Source organism: Lissotriton vulgaris, chromosome 8 (genome assembly GCF_964263255.1).
Source record: "Lissotriton vulgaris chromosome 8, aLisVul1.2, whole genome shotgun sequence".
In the NCBI taxonomy this organism is placed as follows: domain Eukaryota; kingdom Metazoa; phylum Chordata; class Amphibia; order Caudata; family Salamandridae; genus Lissotriton; species Lissotriton vulgaris.
This window is the reverse complement of record NC_141696.1, coordinates 1,132,032,549-1,132,056,056: the sequence shown is the minus strand read 5'-3', so window position 1 is coordinate 1,132,056,056 and position 23,508 is coordinate 1,132,032,549. Positions and strand designations below refer to the sequence as shown.

Here is a 23,508-nt window from a genome sequence, read left to right as displayed (position 1 = left end):
CCTGGCGCGTTATGACAGGGCACACTATGATACTCTAGAGACCCTTTTGCAACATTTGCCCAATCAATATAAAGAAGCGGCTGAAATGTTAATACAGGAGGGGAAGCTAATCTCCAACGCTTCCATAAAGTGCGCTCTGGACGTGGCTGACACCGCCGCACGCGCAATTAACACTAGCGTTATGCTTCGTAGACATGCATGGCTGAGGATATCTGGGTTCAAGCCAGACATTCAAACCACCATCTTGAACCAAACAGTCAACCCAGATCACCTGTTTGGCCCGGAGGTTGACACCACCCTTGAGAAGATGAAAAAGGACACCGACACTGCAAAATCTATGGGTGCCTTGCAGTCCCAGCAGTTTCGGAGTGGGTCCTTTCGTCGCTCCAATACTAGAGGCACCTCAAGGGGGCAACTTTCGCAGTCAGCGCAGTTCTACAAAAGCAACACCCAGACTACTTATACCAACAAGGGTCGAGGTGGATACCGCGGCAACAACGCCAAGGGCAGAGGACGTGGCAACAACAGCTCCAGGTCCTCCACCGCCAACAAACAGTGACGCCTTATCACTGCCCCCCGACCACGCAACACCGGTCGGGGGGAGACTCCAGCAGTTCCTGCCCGTGTGGAAGTCCATCACCACGGACAGGTGGGTCAGAAAACTTGTCCAATTCGGTTATTGTCTGGAGCTCACATCCACTCCACCCAACATACCCCCAAGGCACCGTCCTATGTCCGGCGAGCACTTGCACTTATTGCAGCAGGAAGTCACAGTCATGCTGCAAAAAGGGGCGATAGAGCTTGTGCCCTTGCAGGAAAGAGGTGCGGGAGTTTACTCCCTGTACTTTCTGATTCCAAAGAAGGACGCATCCCTCAGGCCCATCCTGGATCTCAGGCCCCTCAACTTTTACATCCTATCAGAGCATTTCCACATGCTCACACTGCAGCAAGTTCTCCCACTGCTTCAACAGGGGGACTTCCTAGCAACTCTGGACCTGAAGGATGCGTACTTCCACATTCCGCTACATCCTTCACACAGAAAATACCTCAGGTTCACCATCCAAAACCAGCACTACCAATTCAAGGTTTTGCCTTTTGGGGTCACCACGGCACCCAGGGTTTTCACAAAGTGCCTGGCGACGGTGGCGGCGCATCTGAGACGTCAAAACATCCACGTCTACCTCTATCTGGACGACTGGCTCATTCAGGCGAAGTCGGCCCAGCAGTGCGCCGACCACGTGTCCCACACCATTCACCTTCTGCACGATCTGGGGTTCTCACTGAATTACCCAAAATCCCATCTCCAGCCCGCCCACATACAGCAGTATCTGGGTGCGACCATAGACACTCTGGCGGCCACAGCACAGCCGAATTCAGTGAGAGTCGACAGCATTCAATCGCTGATCCAAAAATTCAGACCTCAACACTCGCTTCCAGCAAGAGTGTTCATGCAGTTGATAGGCATGATGGCCTCCTGCATCTCCATTGTCCCGCACGCGAGACTACATATGCGTCCGCTTCAGGAGTGCTTGGCACGTCAGTGGACTCAGGCTCACAACCAGTTGAAAGACCTAGTGTTGGTGAGCGGTCGGGCATACAACTCTCTGCATTGGTGGAATCCACGAAACCTTTGCAAGGGCCGACCGTTTCAGGAGCCTGTGCCACAGATTATCCTGACAACGGACGCTTCTCTCCAGGGATGGGGAGCGCATGTACTCCAATACACTGTGCAGGGACTATGGACGCAGCAACTGGGGAAGATGCACATCAATGTTCTAGAACTGATGGCGATCTTCATGGCACTAAAGGCTTTCAAAGTACATCCATGCAACAAGGTCGTGTTGATTCGGACGGACAACATGACGGCGATGTACTACATTCAGAAGCAGGGAGGCACACACTCTCCGCAGCTGTCTCATCATGGCTCAGAGCATGTGGAAGTGGGCCATTCAGAGGAACATCTTCCTCATGGCAGAGCATCTCCCAGGCAAGGACAATCAGATGGCGGACCTGCTCAGCAGGCACAGCCACCAAATGCACGAGTGGGAGATACATCCATCAGTACTCCAGCCGTACTTCCAAAGGTGGGGTCATCCAGAGATAGACCTGTTCGCCACGCAGGAGAACGCAAAATGCCAAAGCTTCGCCGCCAGGCTCCCACACCCACTGTCGCAGGGCAATGCGATATGGATGAACTGGTCAGGCAAATTTGCGTACGCTTTTCCCCCAGCACCTCTGATACCGCTGGTGGCACGCAAACTCAGGCAACACTCAATGACTCTCATCCTAGTTGCTCCAACGTGGGCTCGTCAACCATGGTACACCACGTTTCTGGAACTGTCCATGGTACCGCATCAAAGGCTACATCTCACACCCAGCCTTCTGACGCAGAGCCATGGCGACATTCAGCACCCAGATCCGCAACAGCTCAACCTGGCGATCTGGCTCCTGAAGTCCTAGAGTTTGGCTACCAGAACTTACCTCCCAATTGCATGGACATCATTCGGGAGGCGAGGAAGCCCACTACTAGAGCCTGCTACGCAGCAAAATGGAAGCAGTTTGTCATTTATTGTGCGAACCACAACATTAACCTGCTGGACGCTTCTATTCAGAACATCATCTGTTACCTGTTCCATCTGTACAAGTTTAATCTGGCCTATACTTCCATTCGCATTCATCTGTCTGCAATGGCCGCGTATCTCCAAAATAGACAACACCTTTCACTCTTCAAGGTGCCTGCCATCAAAGCATTTTTGGAAGGCCTCAAACGAGGCATTCCGCCACGGACTCCACCAGCTCCTGAGTGGAACCTCAATGTGGTTCTTACCAGGCTGATGGGTCCTCCCTTTGAACCACTGCATTCCTGCGAGATTCAGTTCTTGAAATGGAAAGTGGCTTTCCTCGTAGCAATTACATCGCTACGGAGGGTTAGTGAATTGCAAGCCCTCACAATCCAAGAGCCATTTATCCAAATTCATTCCAACAGGGTGGTGCTCCGCACTAACCCTAAGTTTCTGCCCAAGGTTGTGTCTCAGTTCCACATCAACCAAACAATCGAATTACCTGTTTTCTTTCAAAATCCTGAGTCACTGGCGGAGCGGATGCTCCACATCCTTGACGTTAAACGGGCCCTAATGTATTACATTGATAGGACCAAGGATTTTAGAAAAACTAAGCAACTCTTTGTCGCCTTTGCGCCACACCACAAAGGTAACCCTATTTCCAAGGCTGGTATTGCTAGGTGGATCGTTAAATGTATCCAGATCTGCTATGCAAAAGCAAAACGCACTCTTACCATTCCACCAAGAGCCCACTCCACCAGAAAGTTGGGGGCCTCTATGGCTTTCCTTGGAAACATTCCCTTAGAGGACATATGTAGAGCAGCCACATGGTCTACCACACACACCTTTACTAAGCATTACTGTGTTGATGTGCACTCCAAACAGCAGGCAGCTGTAGGGCAGGCTGTTCTCAAGACGCTTTTCCAAACTGCTGCAGCTGGCACAGGCGGCCGCCGCTAATGGAGGGACTGCTATGTATTCTATGCACAGATATGAATTCAGCAACCCACATGCCTCGAACCGAATATGCTACTTACCAGTATGCATCTGTTCTTGGCATGTAGGGCTGCTGACATTCATATCGCCCGCCCTCCTCCCAGGCGCCTGTAGCAGCTGCAGTATTCACATATATACTCATAGCATGGTCATCATTCACTGAGTTTCACTCCATCTTGGCCACAATGGCTAAAAACAATCTGGGGATGGAGTCGATGCCCATGCGCACTGTAGTCCAGGGGAGGAGCCACCTATCTCGTGATACTTTGAAGACTCTTCCAGGACAACAATGTGCAATCATCCGGACCCAACACTAGGCGGCGATCTATGCACAGATATGAATGTCAGCAGCCCTACATGCCAAGAACAGATGCATACTGGTAAGTAGCATATTCGATATGGCTCCCCTTGCACTACTTGCAGAGGAACACGGAGCTAAAGTTATATCCTATGCCGACGACACGCAGTTGTTGTTTACCTGCAAGAAGGATGATGCTCTGAGAGTAAGTGAAATTAACAATTGCCTGACTAAGGTTTCCCCTGGTTTAGACAAAATCAACTGCTATGCAACTCAGAAAAGTCGGAAATCATTTTCTTCGGCCATAGCCCTGGCGAGGAATGGTGCCAAAGGTGGCCCCAGGAGATGTCCCCCAGCCCAATTACCACCGAATTTGCAATGCAATAGGTCTCACATTTACACAAGATTGAGCTATTGGCATTGTAAATGACAATGCTTTTTAGGTTTCGACCTGGCGAGGGGCACGTCAGTGCCCCTCCCAGTTCGAAAACTTTTGTTTTCAGTAGGGATGTCGGCACCGCCTCTGCCTCTCATTGGCTAGCTCCATAAATGGAGGCTAGCCATTGGGAGACAGAGGCTGTCAATCGCGCTTTCTCTTGAAAACGCGATTCGGGGGCGTTTCTGGTGCTTTTTTTAAGCCCCGCCCCTTTGTCCCGGGCTGCGCTGCGATTGGCTGCCGGCCCGGGACACCCCCGTGATGTCATTCCCGGGCCGCGCTGTGATTGGCTGCCGGCCCGGGACACCCCCGTGACGTCAGCCAATCACAGCGCGGCCCGGGACCGGACTTGTTTATTTTGTTCACAATGCTCGATGCTCGCTATTTCGAGCTCGAATACATGCTGGACCAGGTGGAGATACTGGACTTGGAGGATGCTGAGGAGGGCTGCGGCGACGAGGACGCATGGTAACTGGATGCTGCACCTCTTACGTCTCTGATTCTCATGTTGACATCTGCAGGTTTACCATATGTCGCAGAATCCAATTATCCAAATCTGGCTACTTTAGTTTATTCCCACCATACGGCGTGCTATGATATCTCAGCCTGCTCTCGAGTTTGAGATTTTCCGTGTGCGTCAATGTTTCTTCACAGTCCATCTTACTATTTTAGCGTCATTTAATTTATTTGTGCATGTATGTGCTAATGAGAATGTGCATCAAAATAGCAGAGCGAACTATGTTTAGAAGGACGGATGGTCCTAGCGTCCCCCACTCTACCAGGTCAATTCGGGCCACGCTCTCGAACTTCGGTATCAACAATCCCTTTCCCGGCAGACCCCAAAGTGGCTCAAAATCAGGTGTGTGCAGTGCTGTATTGATCTGGCACAGACCACGTGTCCGCGTGCTTCCTCCTGACTCCCACGGCACGCTGCCAGTAGGCTGCAAGCAGTGGCTCACCTATTCGCTGGCTGCGGATGGCACCCCTGCTTGCAAATTCTCTGGGTTCGGTCCTGAGTCTCGGGGGTTTGCTTTCTCGCGAGCCTTTAAATATATGTATCAGGGATTCCCGCTGCTCTTAAATAACAAAACCACTTTTGCTGCTGGTTAGCTTTCCAAGTGGGTGAAATAATGTCATAAATTAACTAGATCGTAACATCTTTGAATCAGTTTGTCGGGCGAGAGAGTGTGCATTAGTAAAGTGCTTACTACATTGATTTGTAAGGCTTTAAAGCGCCGTCTAATGTATTCCGGCATATCAAATTTAATCCATCTATATTTCGAATTCGGGTTTCATTAAGCGTTACACCCTTTATCAAAGCACTTTTTTTTTTTTTTAGATTTTTATCAAGGTACTAGGCAGGGTTGCCTATATTGCGACTAGAATGCTCGGTGACGCGGATGTTATCAGTTCTGAAGATGTCTGTTCCCGCCCTGTTCCTTTCCTTCTTGGTAAATGTAATGCCTACGGAAGGGTTCTAGAGCGCGGGGATTTTCAGTCTGCTTCCGCCGCGTGCCCGTGCCCTGAGTGCAGATGCAACATTGCTTGCTTTAATGAAGAGCTAATGCAGTCAATAGGGCTGCGCCCACGCTCAGCCTCCCCCGGACGATTGCCATTCAGCACCGGGCATTATCCTCGTGACCCGACTGTTCTCGGGGCATAAAGCAGCGGGTTACTGAGTGCTAGACATGGACGAGAGACTACCGCTCCGGGGACAGGGTGTTGCATAAGAGAAGGGCCCATTCCCAGTAGGGGGTAGGGGGCGCTCGACCAGGAAAGGGAGACCTGTGGGGTAGGGGCTGCTGCATTAGAGAGAGGGGCCCGTTCATGGGGAGAACCACCTTGAGAGGGAGAGCTGCACAAGTGAAGGGAGGCCTGCACGAAAGGGAAAAAGAGACTGCCGCGTGCAGATGAGGGACAGCTGCATTCAGAGACTGACACACGTTTACTGGCGAGATGGACTACATCAGCATGGACCAAGGGCACAGGGAGAGTTGGCACATTCTCCAGGGGCAGGGCTAACTGCGCTGGAGAGAGGGAGGCCTGGAGTGAGATTTCTGCACTAGGGCTCAGGGGATGCAGAGGGGAAGCAGGATGAGGGCGAAGCACCTGGGAGTGGGGCTGGTGCACCCGGAAGAGGGGCGCAGGACACATGCGTCAGGCAGCGAGGCTCCTTCGCCAGGGCGAGGGGTGTACCACCGTGGGGAGCAGGGTGGGGGTGTTCAGTTGCACAAGGGAGATAGACACTGGCACCTGCAGCAGGGAAAGGGGCTCCTGCAAGGGGGGGCTGTGAAGGGCAGCTGCACGAGGAGACAGAAATGGGGCACCCGCAGAAGGAGTGAAGGGCAGCTGCCCCGGGTGAGGGGCACCTGCAGCGGGGTAGGAACACGTGCAGCACGGAGCAGGGCTTCGGATGAGGGAAAGTGACTGACTGGTCGATAAGAGAGCGGGCGCAGCAGGAAGACACCCGCTGGACCAGGGAGACCAGGGCGGCGACACCGCGGCGGAACCAGGGCTGCTGCCTTCAGGACAGGGTGGCTTGCTTTAGCATGAGGGTGGGCACTTGTTGCTGCACTGAGTTCATTGGGCATGCAGTTGGCAGCGCTAGGTTGGGTATGGCAGCACCAATGTGGCCCTGCTGACTGGACCAGGGCGAGGACTGACAACGCAATTTCTCTTTTCAACCTGCGCCTCACAACAACCAAGTGCGTCCTTGTAAAAGAAAGCAGTAGAGACCGGGGCCTTTCTTTTAGAGGGGCACTCCTCTTAAAAAAAAAAAAAGTTTTCTCAGTCCCGTTTACAATTATGCTGTTTGTTATGAGGTGATGCACAACAGATACTTGAAACTCCACGGGTCTGCAACAGGGCCTCTCCTCTTGATACTCTTCTGCAGGAGTAAATGCACAAGCCAGTTTTCATTGTAGTGCAAAATGATAAGTGAAATAGTTGCAATACAAATCGCATTTGCGAGAGATTAAGCTATTGCCATTGTAAATGACGATGCCATTTATTTATCTGTTTTCAAAACTAACACATAAATAAAAAGTTTGTCATTCATAATGCCAATAGCTCATACTTTTCCAAAGGCGAAACCGTTGCATTGTAAATGCTTGTTATTTATGTTTTGGTTTTTAAAACCTGAATAAAACGCATTGTCATGTACAATGCCAAAAGCTTGAACTTGCGTAAATGCGAGACCTATTGCATTGCAAATGCTTGTTTAATGTTTCCTGACAGGATTTTTAAATTAATAATTTAAACTTTTTGTGCATGGTCATACTGAATGGTTGTAAGGTGAGGCTTTCTTGCCGTCTAATGTAAATCAAATTGGAATTATTTTGCTTAACCCCTTCAGTGCTGATGACAAAGCCAGCTCGTCATGGGCTTTACCTGCCCTGTGCTTATGACGAGCTGGCTTTGTCACAAACAATGGGATTTCAAAGGATCCAGCACCCAGCGGGAAAACCCCTAGCAGCCAAGGTGTTAAAACATTTGCATAAAACTGTTCTGATCATTTAAGTAGTATGATGTTCTTGAAGCATTACAAAAACCTGTATTTTGATCACGTCTATAATTTTTTTTTTAAAGAACTGTACCTCAGATCCCACAAATGCAATCCTGGAAAGAGTAAAAAATCTTGGGCAAATTTTTAAACAGAAGTTTGCTGAAGCAGTAGGTCCAGCTTGTGCGGAAATTGGTTTTCAGGTAACTCATTGTATTTGTTTTTACTTTGTGGTTTCTTGAAATGCCTGCTTACTCAAAATGACCAAACAAACAAGGCAGTTTAGTATCTGACAATATTTAACAGTTATTTAATAGTTAATGGCTAACAATCCTGGTATGGTGACATCATTTTTAATAACTCTGTTTGTTGTATTTTCCATGACAGGTGTATGGTTATTTTTGTTTAAGACCTTTTAAAGTTATATAGGCTAATGCTCATATACAAAAAATGTGTAAGCTTGCATAGTGGTCAATCAAATTTATTATTCAACTGGGGTGGCTAGTTTATGCTCTAGACTTATGTAGTATGTAGATTTGCAATGTTATCTTGCCACCTATTGAAACATTTTATTCGAGGCATATGAGCTGCAGATCGTACACTATGCATTAGATCGTCATCTGGTGTTGGGCTCCGATGATTGCAGTTTGTTGTCTTCTTGGAGAAGTCTTTGTAGTCACGATATCGGTGACTCCTCCCTTGGACAATACTGTGCATGGGCATCAGCTCCATCCTTAAATTGTTTTTTTTCCGCCACTGGGTTTGGATGAAAGTTTCTCCGCTCCGGCTGGGCTAGAAAAAAATTTCCAGCAACTTCGAAGCGCAAAAACTTCCTACAAAAAATATCGACGTCGACTATACAACTTTCGACACCATCACCTCGTTTCCGGTTCATCGACGCCGGCCTCTGGGCCTATCTACGCCGTGCGGCCTACACCACATGGAAAGAACTCAGTTCAAGAAATGCCCGAAATGCCAGGCAAAATTCCCGCATAGCGATCATCACGAGGTTTGCAACCTCTGTCTATCGCCGGATCACAACGAGTCGACCTGCACAGCTTGTGCGTCCTTCCGATCAAAGAAGACCATCCGGGATCGGAGGGCCCGTCGACATGAGATGAGGAGATCGGCCCCAGCACCGGAGAATATCTTCGATGACGAGGTTCCGCTCATTCCAGAAGAAGATTCGCCGGATCTCCAGATCATTTCAGAGGTAGAGAACTTGGACGACTCGATTCCATCACGTCAACCCGTGAGTACCTCTGCCCCTGCACCACATACACTGCCCAAGCCAAAGGTGAAGGTCAGCACTCCGCCCAAGGGACCCAGTCAAGACCAAGTGCTCCCTCGTAAAGCCCAGACCTCAATCAATCAATCAAGAGTTTGTTAAAGTGCACCTACTCACCCGTAAGGGTCTCAAGGCGCTAGGGGTGGGGGGTGCAGGTTCCATTTCATCAAGGAGGGGGTCTGTCGAAGAGCCAGGTTTTGAGGTTTCTTGCGAAGATGGGGAGCGATGTTGTCTGTCTGAGGTGGAGCGGAAGGGCGTTCCATGCTTTGGCCGCGAGGAAGGAGAAGGAGCGGCCTCCCGATCTGGTCTTTCTGGTGCGGGGTACCTCGGCGTAGGAGAGCTGGGCTGATCGTAGGGTCCTTTGGGGTGCGTGGAATTTGAGCCGGCTGTTTAGGTATGCTGGTCCGGTGCCATGGAGGTCCTTCTGTGCGTGGGTGAGCATCTGTGCGTGGGTGAGCATCTTAAAGGTGATTCTCGCCTCGACGGGGAGCCAGTGGAGTGTGCGCAGGTGCTGGGAGATGTGGCAGTGTTTTGGCAGGTTGAGGACCAGTCTTGCGGCGGCATTCTGGATGTTACCCCAGTATTGGAACTTTCATAGATTCCCATGCTTTGTATCATTCCCCGTCGTCGGAATGGGAGTCTCGGTAACAAAAATACCATAGCTGTAGGTACAAAAGACAATGGAAAAAGGCCTAGGCCTCATTACCTTTTGTAGCATATCACCCTCTTTGTGTAAAAGAGACCAAACTTTTGGCCTCAGCCAATCAGAAGTGCCTCACCACTTAGAACCTTCCTGAAGGAACCTCAGAGCCTCAGATTTTCTACCGCACGTTGTGCTAGGGAGTCTCCTTTGAGCTCTGCTCAACTTCTACTCTTCTACGGGATTTCTTCAGGTTTTTTCAACAGTTTTTTCTTCAGGATCTTTGGGATTCTTCTCAGGATTGTTGCTGCCTGACAGTATGTCGGAGATTGAGAAGAAAAAAGCGCTTTTCAAGCCTTGTTCCTCCTGTGGCAAGAAAAGGCTGTTTGTGGAGGATAAGCATGCGGACTGCATCTACTGCCTCTATCCTGACCACCAGGTAGCTAAATGTGCAATCTGTCGCTGACCGTGAGGGTAAGCTCCTGACATGGCTGCAGAGGCTTAAATCGAGGAAGGATACTGTCTCCAGTGACAGTGAAGATGCTGGATCGATGGCTTCTACTAGAAGGTCAGTGAAAAGGGGTAGGGGTTCCCCTTCTTCTTCTGTAAGTCGATCTTCTAAGGCCTCAAAAAAGACCCCCAGTGAGTCTGAGAGCCAAGGTCCCAGCAAATCTCCTCACGGAAGTGTAAAGGAGAGGGATGGACCTTCTACGCAGTCTACTGGCGCGAAGACTTCCACAGCCTTCAAAACGCCTCAAAGCCAGTCTTCTGAGAGGACTTCTAGGTCCTCGACGACGAAGACGTCGACAGCGGGAGTCCCGTCGACTAAATCATCTAAGGCTCCGTCGACGGGAGGTTCGTCGACGACGAGACCGTCGACGGCGGAAAAGGCGCCGACGACGAAGGTACCGGCTTCACAAGTGTCGACGAAGGAGCCGACGACGAAGGAGCCGTCGACGACGAGAGCCCCGTCGACGCCCAAGATCCAGTCGACGGCGAAGGACCCGTCGACGACGAAGGCCCCGTCGACGACGAAGGCCCCGTCGACGAAAGCCCCGTCGACGATGATACCAACGAGGGCGACGACGACAGTCCCGTCGACGACGAGAGTCCCGTCGACGACAATGACGACGATGTCGTCGACGACGGTCTCGTCGACGAGGGCGTCGACGACGACTACGATGACTATGACGACGGCTGGTGTGTCCACAGTCTCGTCGACGACAACGTCCACGACGCCTATCTCGACGGCGTATGTACAACCGTCGACGACGGAACCCACGGTCTTGGCTACAGAAAAGCGTATCACCATTTCTGTGACGCGGATCTCACCTGAGATGACTTCTCCAAGGGCAGTGTCCCCTCTGCTACCAACAATGCTCTTGCAAGAGGGTCAATCAGAGGAAGATGACCAAGATGCATATAGTTATGCCAATAGTCCTTCGCAACTATTTGTCAAATGCCAGGACACCGATTCAGAGGGCGAATACACCCACGAAGGGCATGATCATGGTCAACATCAACAACAGCACTCTGACCAGGGAATGGTTTCAGTGCCAACATCTTTCCTGCAGGATCTACATAGGATGCTACAGGACTATAAGTCTAAGGCCAGTAGACCTTTGCCACATGCGTCAACACCTGCTACGCCTTCCACGACCCAGGCGTCATTGGTGCCACCTACGCTCTCGGCTCCAACCTCTCCACAGCCTCAAACAGCCGTCCCTCAGGATTCCTTTGGGGTACCAAGATCACATGATGTTGAGGAATCCTCGGATGAGGATCAACATTCGGATCACGTCTCTATTCCCGACACGGAATATGATGAGTACATTATTGACAATCCCGCATCGCCAAATCCGGACCCGGCGGACTCCCCGCCAGTGGATATTGGAGGTTTCCATCAGTTAATGGAGAGGGCGGCGGCAAGATTTAAGTTAGCAATGCCTAAAGTCACCACGGATTGCTTCCTATATGACTTTAAAGAACCTTTCCAGAAAAATGCCAGATCTATTCCGATTGTGGATCATGTATGGAAAGAGGGCCTAAAGACCATGACACACCCGGCGACGGTGGTGCCGGTGCTACCGCGTCTAGAAAAGAAATATAGAGCAACCGATGATGCCCCAGCGGCCTTGACAGGTCATCCGAAACCAGACTCTGTAATCTCGCAGGCAGCGCAGAGGAAATCGCGCAACCCTTCAGCACCGCTGACAACTCCTCCGGACAAGGAAGGACGGAGGTTAGATAATGTGGGGAAACGGTTCTCAGCGATGGCGAGCTTGCTGGTGCGAGCAGCTAATGCCTTAGCCATCCTGGGTAGGTACGACCGTCAACTCTGGTGCGATGTCTCCCCGTACCTTGACCAGCTACCTCCTGAATCTATGTCGGAGGCAAAGAAAGTTTTGAAAGAGGGAGAAGCGACGTCGATGGAAATAATCGATTGTGCAATGGACATTGCGACTACGGCATTTCGTTCACTAGCTGGAGCGGCAGTGCTCCGTCGCCAAGGGTGGCTTAAAGCTACTTGGTTCCGACCAGAGGTCCAGAACAAAGTGTTGGATCTTCCCTTTGATGGTGAGGCTCTATTCGGCAAGCTTATTGACGACACCCTGCAAGACATTAAAAAAGACACAGAGACCGCTAGGTCTTTAGGAACACTTCAGTACAGGAAGTCCCCCTTCAAGGGAGCCAGAGGCAGGGGTGGTACGTATAGAGGATCCTTCCAACAACAACGGTATTCCAACACAGGATCCAATTCCCAACAGCACCGCCAATCTTACCAACAGCGGCAAGGCCAGTCTACCAACTACTCCAGGCCTTACAGTAAAGGAAAGCAGGGTGCGCGAGGACGAGATTCGTCCAAGCGCCAATAGCGGCCTCCTGGCTCTTCCTACTGGACCCTCCTCCAGGAAATCATCAGTTGGAGGCAGGGTCAACAAATACCTTCACAACTGGTCCCTAATAACAACGGACCGTTGGGTGCTCAACATCATTCGGAAAGGGCATACCTTAGAGTTCACTCAAGTTCCGCCACCCAAGCCCCCGATAGCCACTCCTTCAAAACACCAGCGTCTCCTTCGGCTCGAGGTTCAACAAATGCTCCGAAAAGGGGCGATAGAGCCAGTTCCATCGAACCAAAGAAACCAGGGATTTTATTCCAGGTTCTTCCTGGTGAAGAAAACGCTCGACAAGTGGCGTCCCATTTTAGACCTCAGGGGGCTAAACACCTATCTCATCTCTCTGTCCTTCAGGATGGTGTCCCTCCAGGACATCTTGAAACTAATCAACCCGGGAGATTACATGGCCACACTCGATCTCGAAGATGCCTATTTTCATGTTCCGATTCACCCAGCGCACAGAAGGTTTCTGCGATTCACAGTAGCCAAGAGCCATTACCAATTCAGGGTTTTACCCTTTGGACTCCGTTCAGCTCCAAGGATATTCACGAAAGTGCTGGCTCCAGTAGCGGCTTTCCTGCGGAGGCACAAGTTTCAAGTCTTCCCCTATCTGGACGACTGGCTGCTGAAGGCTCCGTCCAGAGAGGCAGCGCTACAAGCGGTTCAAGCGTGTACCAATTTATTCCGAAACCTGGGTCTCACTCTAAACGACGAAAAATCTTGCCAGATCCCGTCCAGAAGAGCCCGGTTTCTGGGAGCCATCTTGGACTCAAAGCTTTCACGAGCTTTTCCTACTCTGGAAAGGAGGCACAAGTTACAGACGATGGCCCAAGACTTACAAACAAAAAAGTCTCTTTCAGTTCGCCGCTACAAATCTCTGCTGGGAGTAATATCGTCGTGCATTCCACTGATTCCCCATTGCAGACTGAGGATGCGTACCTTGCAGGAACAACTGGACAATCAATGGCGGCAAGTCCACGGTTCCTTCGACGACAAAGTGGCGATCACTCCGGAAATGAAGAATGCGGCCCTATGGTGGACAGACCTAGACAACTTGTCCCAAGGCCTATCCTTCGCAAGCGACCCGTCTCCACAAGTGATAACGACGGATGCGTCGTTGGAAGGCTGGGGAGCAGTGCTGCAGGACCTTCATGTCAGTGGTCATTGGTCACCCCAGGAGAAATGCCTCCACATCAACCTGTTAGAACTCAGGGCGATACGTCTGGCTCTGCAATCGTTTCTTCCTCTCCTGGAGGGTTCACAAGTGCTTATCAGGACGGACAACACCACGGCCATGCACTATGTGAACAAGGAAGGAGGGACCACATCGCGCCCATTGTCCCAAGAAGCCCAGCAGATTTGGGAATGGGCTATCCGACACAACATGTCTCTGATGGCGGAACACTTGCCGGGCGTCCTCAACGAAAACGCCGACAAACTGAGCAGGTCATCCTCGGTCACCCACGAATGGGAGTTGAATCAAGACATTGTGGAACAAATCTTCAGCCGGTGGGGAAGACCGGACATCGACCTGTTTGCCACCCCGACCAACAACAAATGCCGGTCTTACGCAAGCAGGCTTCCCCATCCAAATTCTCTGGGAAATGCCCTTTTGATACCCTGGTCGAAGACATTTGTCTACGCTTTTCCTCCCATTCCTCTAATACCACGACTAATCAAGAAATTCAAGATGGAACCGTGCAGGATGATCCTGATAGCCCCGGCTTGGCCGAGGCAGTTCTGGTTCACGGAGCTCCATCTGCTGTCGATCGCTCCTCCTTTACCTCTCCAAATTCTGCCGGACCTTCTCACGATGTCCGAAGGACAGATTCTACATCCAGACCCTCAGTCGTTACACCTGACTGCATGGCTCCTGAGCAGCGAGAATTTATGAACCTGCCATTGTCTAAGGAAGTTAGGGAGGTTTTGTCCCAAGCAAGGGCCCCTTCCACTAACAAAACTTACCGCCTTAAGTGGAAAAGATTCTGTTGTTGGTGTCGACAGCAAAACATTGATCCATTCAATTCCAAACCTCATCAGGTCCTCCCATACCTACTGTCCTTGGCCAAGTCTGGTCTGGCCCACTCATCAATTAAAGTCCATTTGGCTGCTTTGTCACGATTCAGGAGGACGGACTCTGGACCTTCATTATGGTCTTCACGGATAATCAAACAGTTTCTTAAAGGTCTGTTCAGGGTCTACCCACCGGTGAGACCACCTCCGCCAACGTGGCATTTGAATCTGGTCCTTTCTCAACTCATGAAGGGCCCATTCGAACCAGTCCATCGTTCTGACATCAAATACCTTTCGTGGAAATTAGCTCTTCTCCTCGCTCTCACGTCGGCTCGGCGTGTAGGGGAGTTACAGGCCTTGACCATTCAGGACCCTTTCCTTCAATTCAAAAGGAACACTGTCATCATGAGTACTAACCCTAGGTTCATGCCAAAGGTCCCCTCGGACTTCCATTTGAATGAACCGGTCATTCTGAAAACGTTTTTTCCTCAGCCGTCCACACCGGCGGAAAAAGCCTTGCACTCACTGGATGTACAGCGATGCTTGAAGTTTTACTTACAGCGTACTAAGGATTTTCGAAAATCTACCCAACTGTTTGTGGCCTTTGGGGGACCAAGTAAAGGCCTTCCACTCTCCAAACAGGGTGTTTCAAGATGGATCACAAGTGCTATATTACATTGTCACAGGGCTGCTGGTAAGCCTCTGACTGGAAAGATACGAGCGCATTCCACAAGATCTGTGGCTTCCTCCACAGCACTCTTCGCAGGGGTGCAAATTAAGGACATCTGCAGAGCTGCAACCTGGAGCAGCGTCCACACTTTTACCAAGCACTACTGCTTGGAATCTCTGCAGCAGGAGGATGCAGCAGTTGGACAGGCTGTCCTGAGGAACCTCTTCCACTAATGGTGAGCTTTCCTATCTTCCCGCCTTCCATTTTCTCACATTTTGTATCTAATGTCATGTTGTCTATTGCTATTATTTATGATGCAAAATGTAATTATCTTGCTACTGCTTACTACTCTGATACAAAGCATGGGAATCTATGAAAGTTCCAATACTGGGGTAAGAAAACAAGTTACTTACCTGTAACTTTAGTTCCCCAGTATTGGTAACTTTCATAGATTCCCATGCGCCCACCCACCTCCCCGGGGAAAGCTCAGCCTACAGCACAGATGGTGTCTCAGTACACAACGGCTACGAAAATCTGAGGCTCTGAGGTTCCTTCAGGAAGGTTCTAAGTGGTGAGGCACTTCTGATTGGCTGAGGCCAAAAGTTTGGTCTCTTTTACACAAAGAGGGTGATATGCTACAAAAGGTAATGAGGCCTAGGCCTTTTTCCATTGTCTTTTGTACCTACAGCTATGGTATTTTTGTTACCGAGACTCCCATTCCGACGACGGGGAATGATACAAAGCATGGGAATCTATGAAAGTTACCAATACTGGGGAACTAAAGTTACAGGTAAGTAACTTGTTTTCTTCTGTAGCTTGCGGATGAGGTTTTTGTTTATTCCGGCGTAGAGTGCGTTGCCGTAGTCGAGTCTGCTGGTGACCAGGGCGTGAGTGACTGTCTTTCGGTGTTCGAGGGGGATCCATTTGAAGGTCTTACGAAGGAGGCGGAGGGTGTGGAAACAGGAAGATGAGACAGAGTTGATCTGGCGGTCCATTTTGAGCTCGGAGTCCAGGATGATTCTCGGGTTGCGTGCGTGGTCTGTGGGAGTTGGTGGGTTTCCGAGGGCGGTGGGCCACCAGGTGTCGCTCCAGGCGTCGGGGTTTGGGCCCATGATGAGTACTTCTGTTTTGTTTGTGTTTAGTTGTAGGCAGCCCCACCGCCGCCCTCCGAGGAACCCTCATCTACCGACCCCCTGGACCCCGCGGACCCTTCGCCAACTCCATCACGGACATTATCTCCCCGCAGGCCATCGCATCCACCAACTACACCCTGCTGGGAGACCTCAACTTCCACCTCGACAATCAACTGGACCCCAACACCACATCCCTCCTGGACAACCTCCACAACATTGGACTCCGCCAGATCGTGACCGAGCCCACGCACTCAGCAGGACACACCCTCGACCCCCTCTTCACTACAGGAAACTCCATCACCTTCAGCCACACCACCAAACTCCCCTGGACCGACCATCGTTGCGTCCACTTCACCTTCAGAACACCCACCATCCACAGACACCAGAACCTGCTTCCACAAAGAAACTGGACCAAAATCACCGATGACCAGCTCACCTCCTCACTCAACAACTCCACCCCAACCATCGCGGAAAATGACGACCCCAACACCGCAGCCCGAACCCTGCATAGATGGATCTCGGACAGCACCAACACCATAGCCCCCCTCAAGAAAAACAATACCCGTGCCAAGAAAGCCAGATGGTTTACCACCGAACTTCGAGAGTCCAGGCGCACATGCCGGCGCCTTGAAAAGGCCTGGAGAAACACCAAATCCACAAAAGCCCACAACAACTTCAGAGCCGCCACCAACGCCCACCATCAACTCATCAACTCATCAGAGAAACGAGGAAAAAAGCGATTGAAGACAGAATCTCCACCCACGCACACAACAGCAAGGAACTCTTCAGCATCATCAAGGAGTTCGCCCAACCCACCAGCGAGTCTACCGACATCCCTCCCTCACAAGACCTCTGCGACAAACTCCGCATCTTTTTCCACCACAAAATCAAGAGCATCTACGACCACTTCGACGAAGACAACCAACACACTGAACCCTCACCAACCACCCCCGACACCAGGAAACCAGCGATTGATGACTGGACAGCCCTCACCACCGAAGACACACTGAAGACAATGAAGTCAATCCACTCAGGGGCCCCCACGGACCCCTGCCCCCACCACATCTTCAACAGAGCCGCCAACACCATCGCACCCATGCTCCGCCAAACCATCAACCGCTCCCTGGCGACCGCCTCGTTCCCTGACGACTGGAAACACGCAGAGGTCAACCCCCTCCTAAAGAAACCCTCAGCGGACCCCACCGACCTCAAAAACTACAGACCCATCTCCCTGCTCCCGTTCCCAGCGAAAGTCATCGAGAAAGCCATCAACAGCCAACTCGCCACATTCATTGAAGAACACAACATCCTCGACTCCTCCCAATCCGGCTTCAGAAAAAACCACAGTACGGAAACCGCCCTCCTCGCCGCAACAGACGACATCCGCACCTTACTGGACAAAGGAGAAACAGTAGCCCTCATCCTCCTCGACCTATCAGCGGCGTTCGACACAGTCTCCCACCGCACCCTAATACGCAGACTCTACGATGCAGGATTCCAGGACAAGGCCCTCGACTAGATCTGCTCCTTCCTCTCCGGCAGGACGCAGCGGGTCAGACTCCCCCCTTTCCTCTCGGACCCCACACCAATCACCTGCGGAGTCCCCCAGGGCTCCTCCCTCAGCCCGACGCTCTTCAACATCTACATGGCTCCACTTGCCCCCATCGTCAGAACCTACGGACTCAACATCGTGTCATATGCAGACGACACCCAGCTCATCCTCTCCCTATCCAACGAGCCCAACACCGCCAGGTGCAACTTTCGAGAAGGCATGGAAGCCGTCGCCAAATGGATGAAAAACAGCTGCCTTCAACTAAACACCAACAAAACAGAAGTACTCATCATGGGCCCAAACCCCGACGCCTGGAGCAACACCTGGTGGCCCACCGCCCTCGGAAACCCGCCAACCCCCACTGACCACGCACGCAACCTGGGAATCATCCTGGACTCCGAGCTCAAAATGGACCGCCAGATCAACTCTGTCTCATCTTCCTTCTTCCACACCCTCCGCCTCCTTCGTAAGACCTTCAAATGGATCCCCCTCGAACACCGAAAGACAGTCACTCATGCCCTGGTCACCAGCAGACTCGACTACGGCAACGCACTCTACGCCGGAATAAACAAAAACCTCATCCGCAAGCTACAGAACATCCAGAACGCCGCCGCAAGACTGGTCCTCAACCTGCCAAAACACTGCCACATCTCCCAGCACCTGCGCACACTCCACTGGCTCCCCATCGAGGCGAGAATCACCTTTAAGATGCTCACCCACGCACACAAGGCCCTCCACGGCACCGGACCAGCATACCTGAACAGCCGACTCAAATTCCACGCACCCCAAAGGACCCTACGATCAGCCCAGCTTTCCTACGCCGTGGTCCCCCGCACCAGAAAGACCAGATCGGGAGGCCGCTCCTTCTCCTTCCTCGCGGCCAAAGCATGGAACGCCCTTCCGCTCCACCTCAGACAGACAACATTGCTCCCCATCTTCGCAAGAAACCTCAAAACGTGGCTCTTCGACAGACCCCCTCCTTGATGGAATGGAACCTGCACCCCCCCACCCCCCCACCCCTAGCGCCTTGAGACCCTTACGGGTGAGTAGTCGCGCTTTAACAAATTCCTGATTGATTGATTGCAGCTGTTTTTCATCCATTTGGCGACGGCTTCCATGCCTTCTCGAAAGTTGCGTCTGGCGGTGTTGGGCTCATTGGATAGGGAGAGGATGAGCTGGGTGTTGTCTGCGTATGACACGATGTTGAGTCCGTAGGTTCTGACGATGGGGGCAAGTGGAGCCATGTAGACGTGGAAGAGCGTCGGGCTGAGGGAGGAGCCCTGGGGGACTTCGCAGGTGGTAGGTGTGGGGTCTGAGAGGAAAGGGGGGATTCTGACCCGTTGCGTCCTGCCGGAGAGGAAGGAGCAGATCCAGTCGAGGGCCTTGTCCTGGATTCCTGCGTCATAGAGTCTGCGTATTAGGGTGCGGTGGGAGACCTCTAGGAGGATGAGGGCTACTGTTTCTCCTTTGTCCAGTAGGGTGCGGATGTCGTCTGTTGCGGCGAGGAGGGCGGTTTCCGTACTGTGTTTTTTTCTGAAGCCGGATTGGGAGGAGTCGAGGATGTTGTGTTCTTCAATGAATGTGGCGAGTTGGCTGTTGATGGCTTTCTCGATGACTTTCGCTGGGAAAGGGAGCAGGGAGATGGGTCTGTAGTTTTTGAGGTCGGTGGGGTCCGCTGAGGGTTTCTTCAGGAGGGGGTTGACCTCGGCGTGTTTCCAGTCGTCGGGGAACGAGGCGGTCGCCAGGGAGCGGTTGATGGTGTGGCAGAGCATGGGTGCAATGGTATCAGCGGCTCTGTTGAAGATGGGGTGGGGGAAGGGTCCGTGGGGGTCCCTGAGTGGATTGACTTCATTTTCTTCAGTGTGTCTTTGGTGGTGAGGGCTGTCCAGTCATCAATCGCTGGTTTCCGGGTGTCGGGGGTGGTTGGTGAGGGTTCAGTGTGTTGGTTGTCTTCGTCGAAGTTGTCGTAGATGCTCTTGATTTTGTGGTGGAAAAAGGTGCTGAGTTTGTCGCAGAGGTCCTGTGAGGGAGGGATGTCGGTAGACTCGCTGGTGGGTTGGGCAAACTCCTTGATGATGCTGAAGAGTTCCTTGCTGTTGTGTGCGTGGGTGGAGATTCTGTTTTCAATCGCTTTTTTCCTCGTTTCTCTGATGAGTTGGTGGTGAGTGTTGGTGGCGGCTCTGAAGTTGTTGTGGGCTTCTGTGGATTTGGTGTTTCTCCAGGCCTTTTCGAGGCGGCGGCATGTGCGCCTGGACTCTCGAAGTTCGGTGGTAAACCATCTGGCTTTCTTGGCACGGGTATTGTTGTTTTTCTTGAGGGGGCTATGGTGTTGGTGCTGTCCGAGATCCATCTATGCAGGGTTCGGGCTGTGGTGTTGGGGTTGTTGTTTTCCGCGACGGTTGGGGTAGATTTGTTGAGTGAGGAGATGAGCTGGTCGTTGGTGATTTTGGTCCAGTTACTTTGTGGAAGCAGGTGCTGGTGTCTGTGAATGGTGGGTGTTCTGAAGGTGAAGTAGACGCAACAATGGTCGGTCCATGGGAGTTTGGTGGTGTGGCTGAAGGTGATGGAGTTTCCTGTAGTGAAGAGAGGGTCGAGGGTGTGTCCTGCTGAGTGCGTGGGCTCGGTCACGATCTGGCAGAGTCCAATATTGTGGAGGTTGTCCAGGAGGCATGTGGTGTTGAGGTCCAGTTGATTGTCGAGGTGGAAGTGGAGGTCTCCCAGCAGGGTGTAGTTGGTGGATGCGATGGCCTGCGGGGAGATAATGTCCGTGATGGAGTTGACGAAGGGTCCGCAGGGTCCAGGGGGTCGGTAGATGAGGGTTCCTCGGAGGGCGGCAGTGGGGCTGGCCAGTATCTTGAAGTGAAGGTATTCCATCAGTTCTGTAGACTCGTCAGGGAGTGTGCTCAGGCGGAGGCTGGATTTGTGGATGATGGCGATTCCTCCTCCTGGGTGGGTGGGGCGGTCCTTCCTGTAGATTTTGTATCCTTGGGGGATGGCGATGGCGATGTCCGGTCCTGAGGTGGCGTTGGTCCAGGTTTCGGTGAAGAATGCTACGTCCGGGGTGGTGCTGTCGAGGAGGTCCCAGATTTCTGTGGCGTGTTTGTGGAGGGATCGGACGTTGAGGAGGATGCATTGCAGGGTCTTCGGTTCAGTTGTATCCTTGTGGGCGGGTTGTGCTGGATCCGTGTTCTTGGCGGTGCTGCAGGTGTGCTGGCAGCGGTGACAGCTGAAGGGTCCATGGGTGTCGGCTGGTGATGCTAGCTTGCAGTTGTTGTTACAGCCTGGGTTGAGTGCGTGGAGTGCTGCTGGGTCGTAGTGTTGGCGGGGCGGAGGTCCAGGGTTCCTGGTACTGGTCGCGGACGGGCGCAGACGTGCTTGCCTTTAACACGCCTTTGGTGCACCAGCGGTGCGCCCGCGGCCGCTAGGCGGCCGCGCAGTGGCCGCCATTAAGTAGGGGTACCTCCCTTAATGGTGGAGCTTCGAGGGTGGGAGTTCAATTTCATTCTCTTACGCCATCTAAAGAGCTCTTTAAGATCGTGGACTCCTTATGCTCTCTCCAGGCACCCGACCCCGTGGTTGTTTCACAGGAGCTATGTAACAACATTTCAGATTTCTTCTATAGAAAAATAGATGATATCTATCTAGCTCTACAATCACAGAGGAACTCTTTGAGTGAGGAGGACTCCTCTCGAGTTAAACATCTGGAATCTTGGGACTTGGATGCTCCTCAGGCCCTTAACCATTTCCTTGCGCTATCCCTGGAGGGACTCAATCTCCTCCTAGATAAAACGAAATCAGCTTCTCCTCTGGACCCGGTTCCTTTGAAAATACTAAAGGACTGTAGGGATATCATTCTTCCTCCGATGCTGGAAATAATGAATGGAGCCATGGAGCAAGGTATTTTCCCGGTGGCATGGAAGAGGGCCATTGTAAAACCTCTTCTTAAAAAGCCTACCCTGGATCCTGGTCTATTGAAGAACTTTAGACCAATATCCCTTCTGCCGGCCCCTGCTAAGATGTTGGAGGCCCATTTGAATTGTCATCTTTCCAACTTCCTGGATGCTTCAGGGTTTTTGGATGGGTCCCAACATGGCTTTAGAAAGCTTCATAGCACGGAGTCTGCTCTGACTAAAGTCGCGGATAACATCCGCCGGAAAGTAGATCTGGGTCAAACCACCGTGCTAGTACTGCTGGACCTTACAGCAGCATTCGATACCCTGTCTCCCTGTACTTTAACATCCAGGTTAAGGGAGGCAGGGGTAGCAGGACCGGCCCTCAGTCTCCTGAACTCCTTTCTACAGCAACGAGAGCAGCGTGTAATGCTTGGAGATTACCTCTCCCCTGCTAAGTCTTTGCAATGTGGGGTGCCACAGGGGTCGGCATTGAGTCCGACCCTGTTTAATATCTACGTGGCCCCCCTTGCAAGACTAGTAAGATCCCAGGGGATGGAGGTAGTGTCGTACGCCGACGACACGCAGATTATGGTGTCCCTGACCCACTCTGTGAATGTCACCGCGTCCAACTTTAGGTCCTGCATGCAACTTGTTGCAGAGTGGATGATTTTCAACTTCCTAAAGTTGAACGGTGACAAGACAGAGGTCCTGGTCTTTGGCAAAGACCAGGGCATGTGGTCAGGTGAGTGGTGGCCTCCATCTTTAGGTATCTGCCCCACTCCTACACAATCTGCTAGGAACCTAGGCGTCATCTTTGACACCCGGCTCTCCATGGAACTTCAGGTCAAAAGGACGGTGGCCACCTGCTGGGGTGTCATCAGGACTCTGAAAAGAATTGTCCACTATCTTTCCCCACAGGCACGTAAGCAGGTTGTGATCGCTCTTGTTGGCTCAAGGCTCGACTATTGTAATTCACTCTGTGCCGGGGCCAACAAGGGCCTTCTGCAGCGCCTGCAGGTTGTACAGAATGCGGCTGGCTGTCCTCTGCGACCTTGGCTAGGAAGAATCTCCATTGGCTCCCTATTCCCTCCAGAATTTCGTTCAAACTTCTCTGCCTCACATACAGTGCCCTGATGGCAGGCCCGGCTGATGCCCTGGGATCCTTGCTCACTAGGTATGTCCCGAACAGATGTTTGCGCTCTCTAGAGCTAAACCAACTGGTAGTCCCAGGCGTTAAGAAGGCTAGATGGGGGAGCAAGGCCTTCTCCATTCTGGCACCCCAGTTATGGAACACACTTCCCCTGGAGATCAAATCACAGCCTTCACTTGATCTCTTCAGGAAAGCGTTGAAAACCTGGTGTTTCATTAAAGCATATCAGTAAGCTCATGTATCTGATTGCCCTCAGCTAGTTGTTGAGTTAGGCGCCTTGACGCCCATTGGGCATAGTTGCGCGTTACAAATTCCACTTCATTCATTCATTCATTGACAATGAGTCAGTGGTCTTGCTCGCCTGTCCCCGCAGTGGCTGCCATTAAGTAGGGGTCGGGGAGGGCTGGACAGCTGGGAGGCGGGAGCGGTGAGAGGAGCTGGATTGGCCCGTCGCGCTGGGGGGGGAGGGGCCGCGG

General features: G+C 51.9%; 1 protein-coding gene across 1 annotated transcript in view; it reads left to right on the top strand.

Moving 5' to 3' along the window:
• Nucleotides 1–23,508, top strand: part of RB1 (RB transcriptional corepressor 1) — a 1,321,361-nt gene that overhangs the window by 512,467 nt on the left and 785,386 nt on the right. Inside the window, exon 13 of the mRNA XM_086934987.1 lies at nt 7,880–7,996. Coding sequence (XP_086791113.1) covers nt 7,880–7,996 — 117 coding nt within the window. The remainder of the gene's footprint in view (nt 1–7,879; nt 7,997–23,508) is intronic.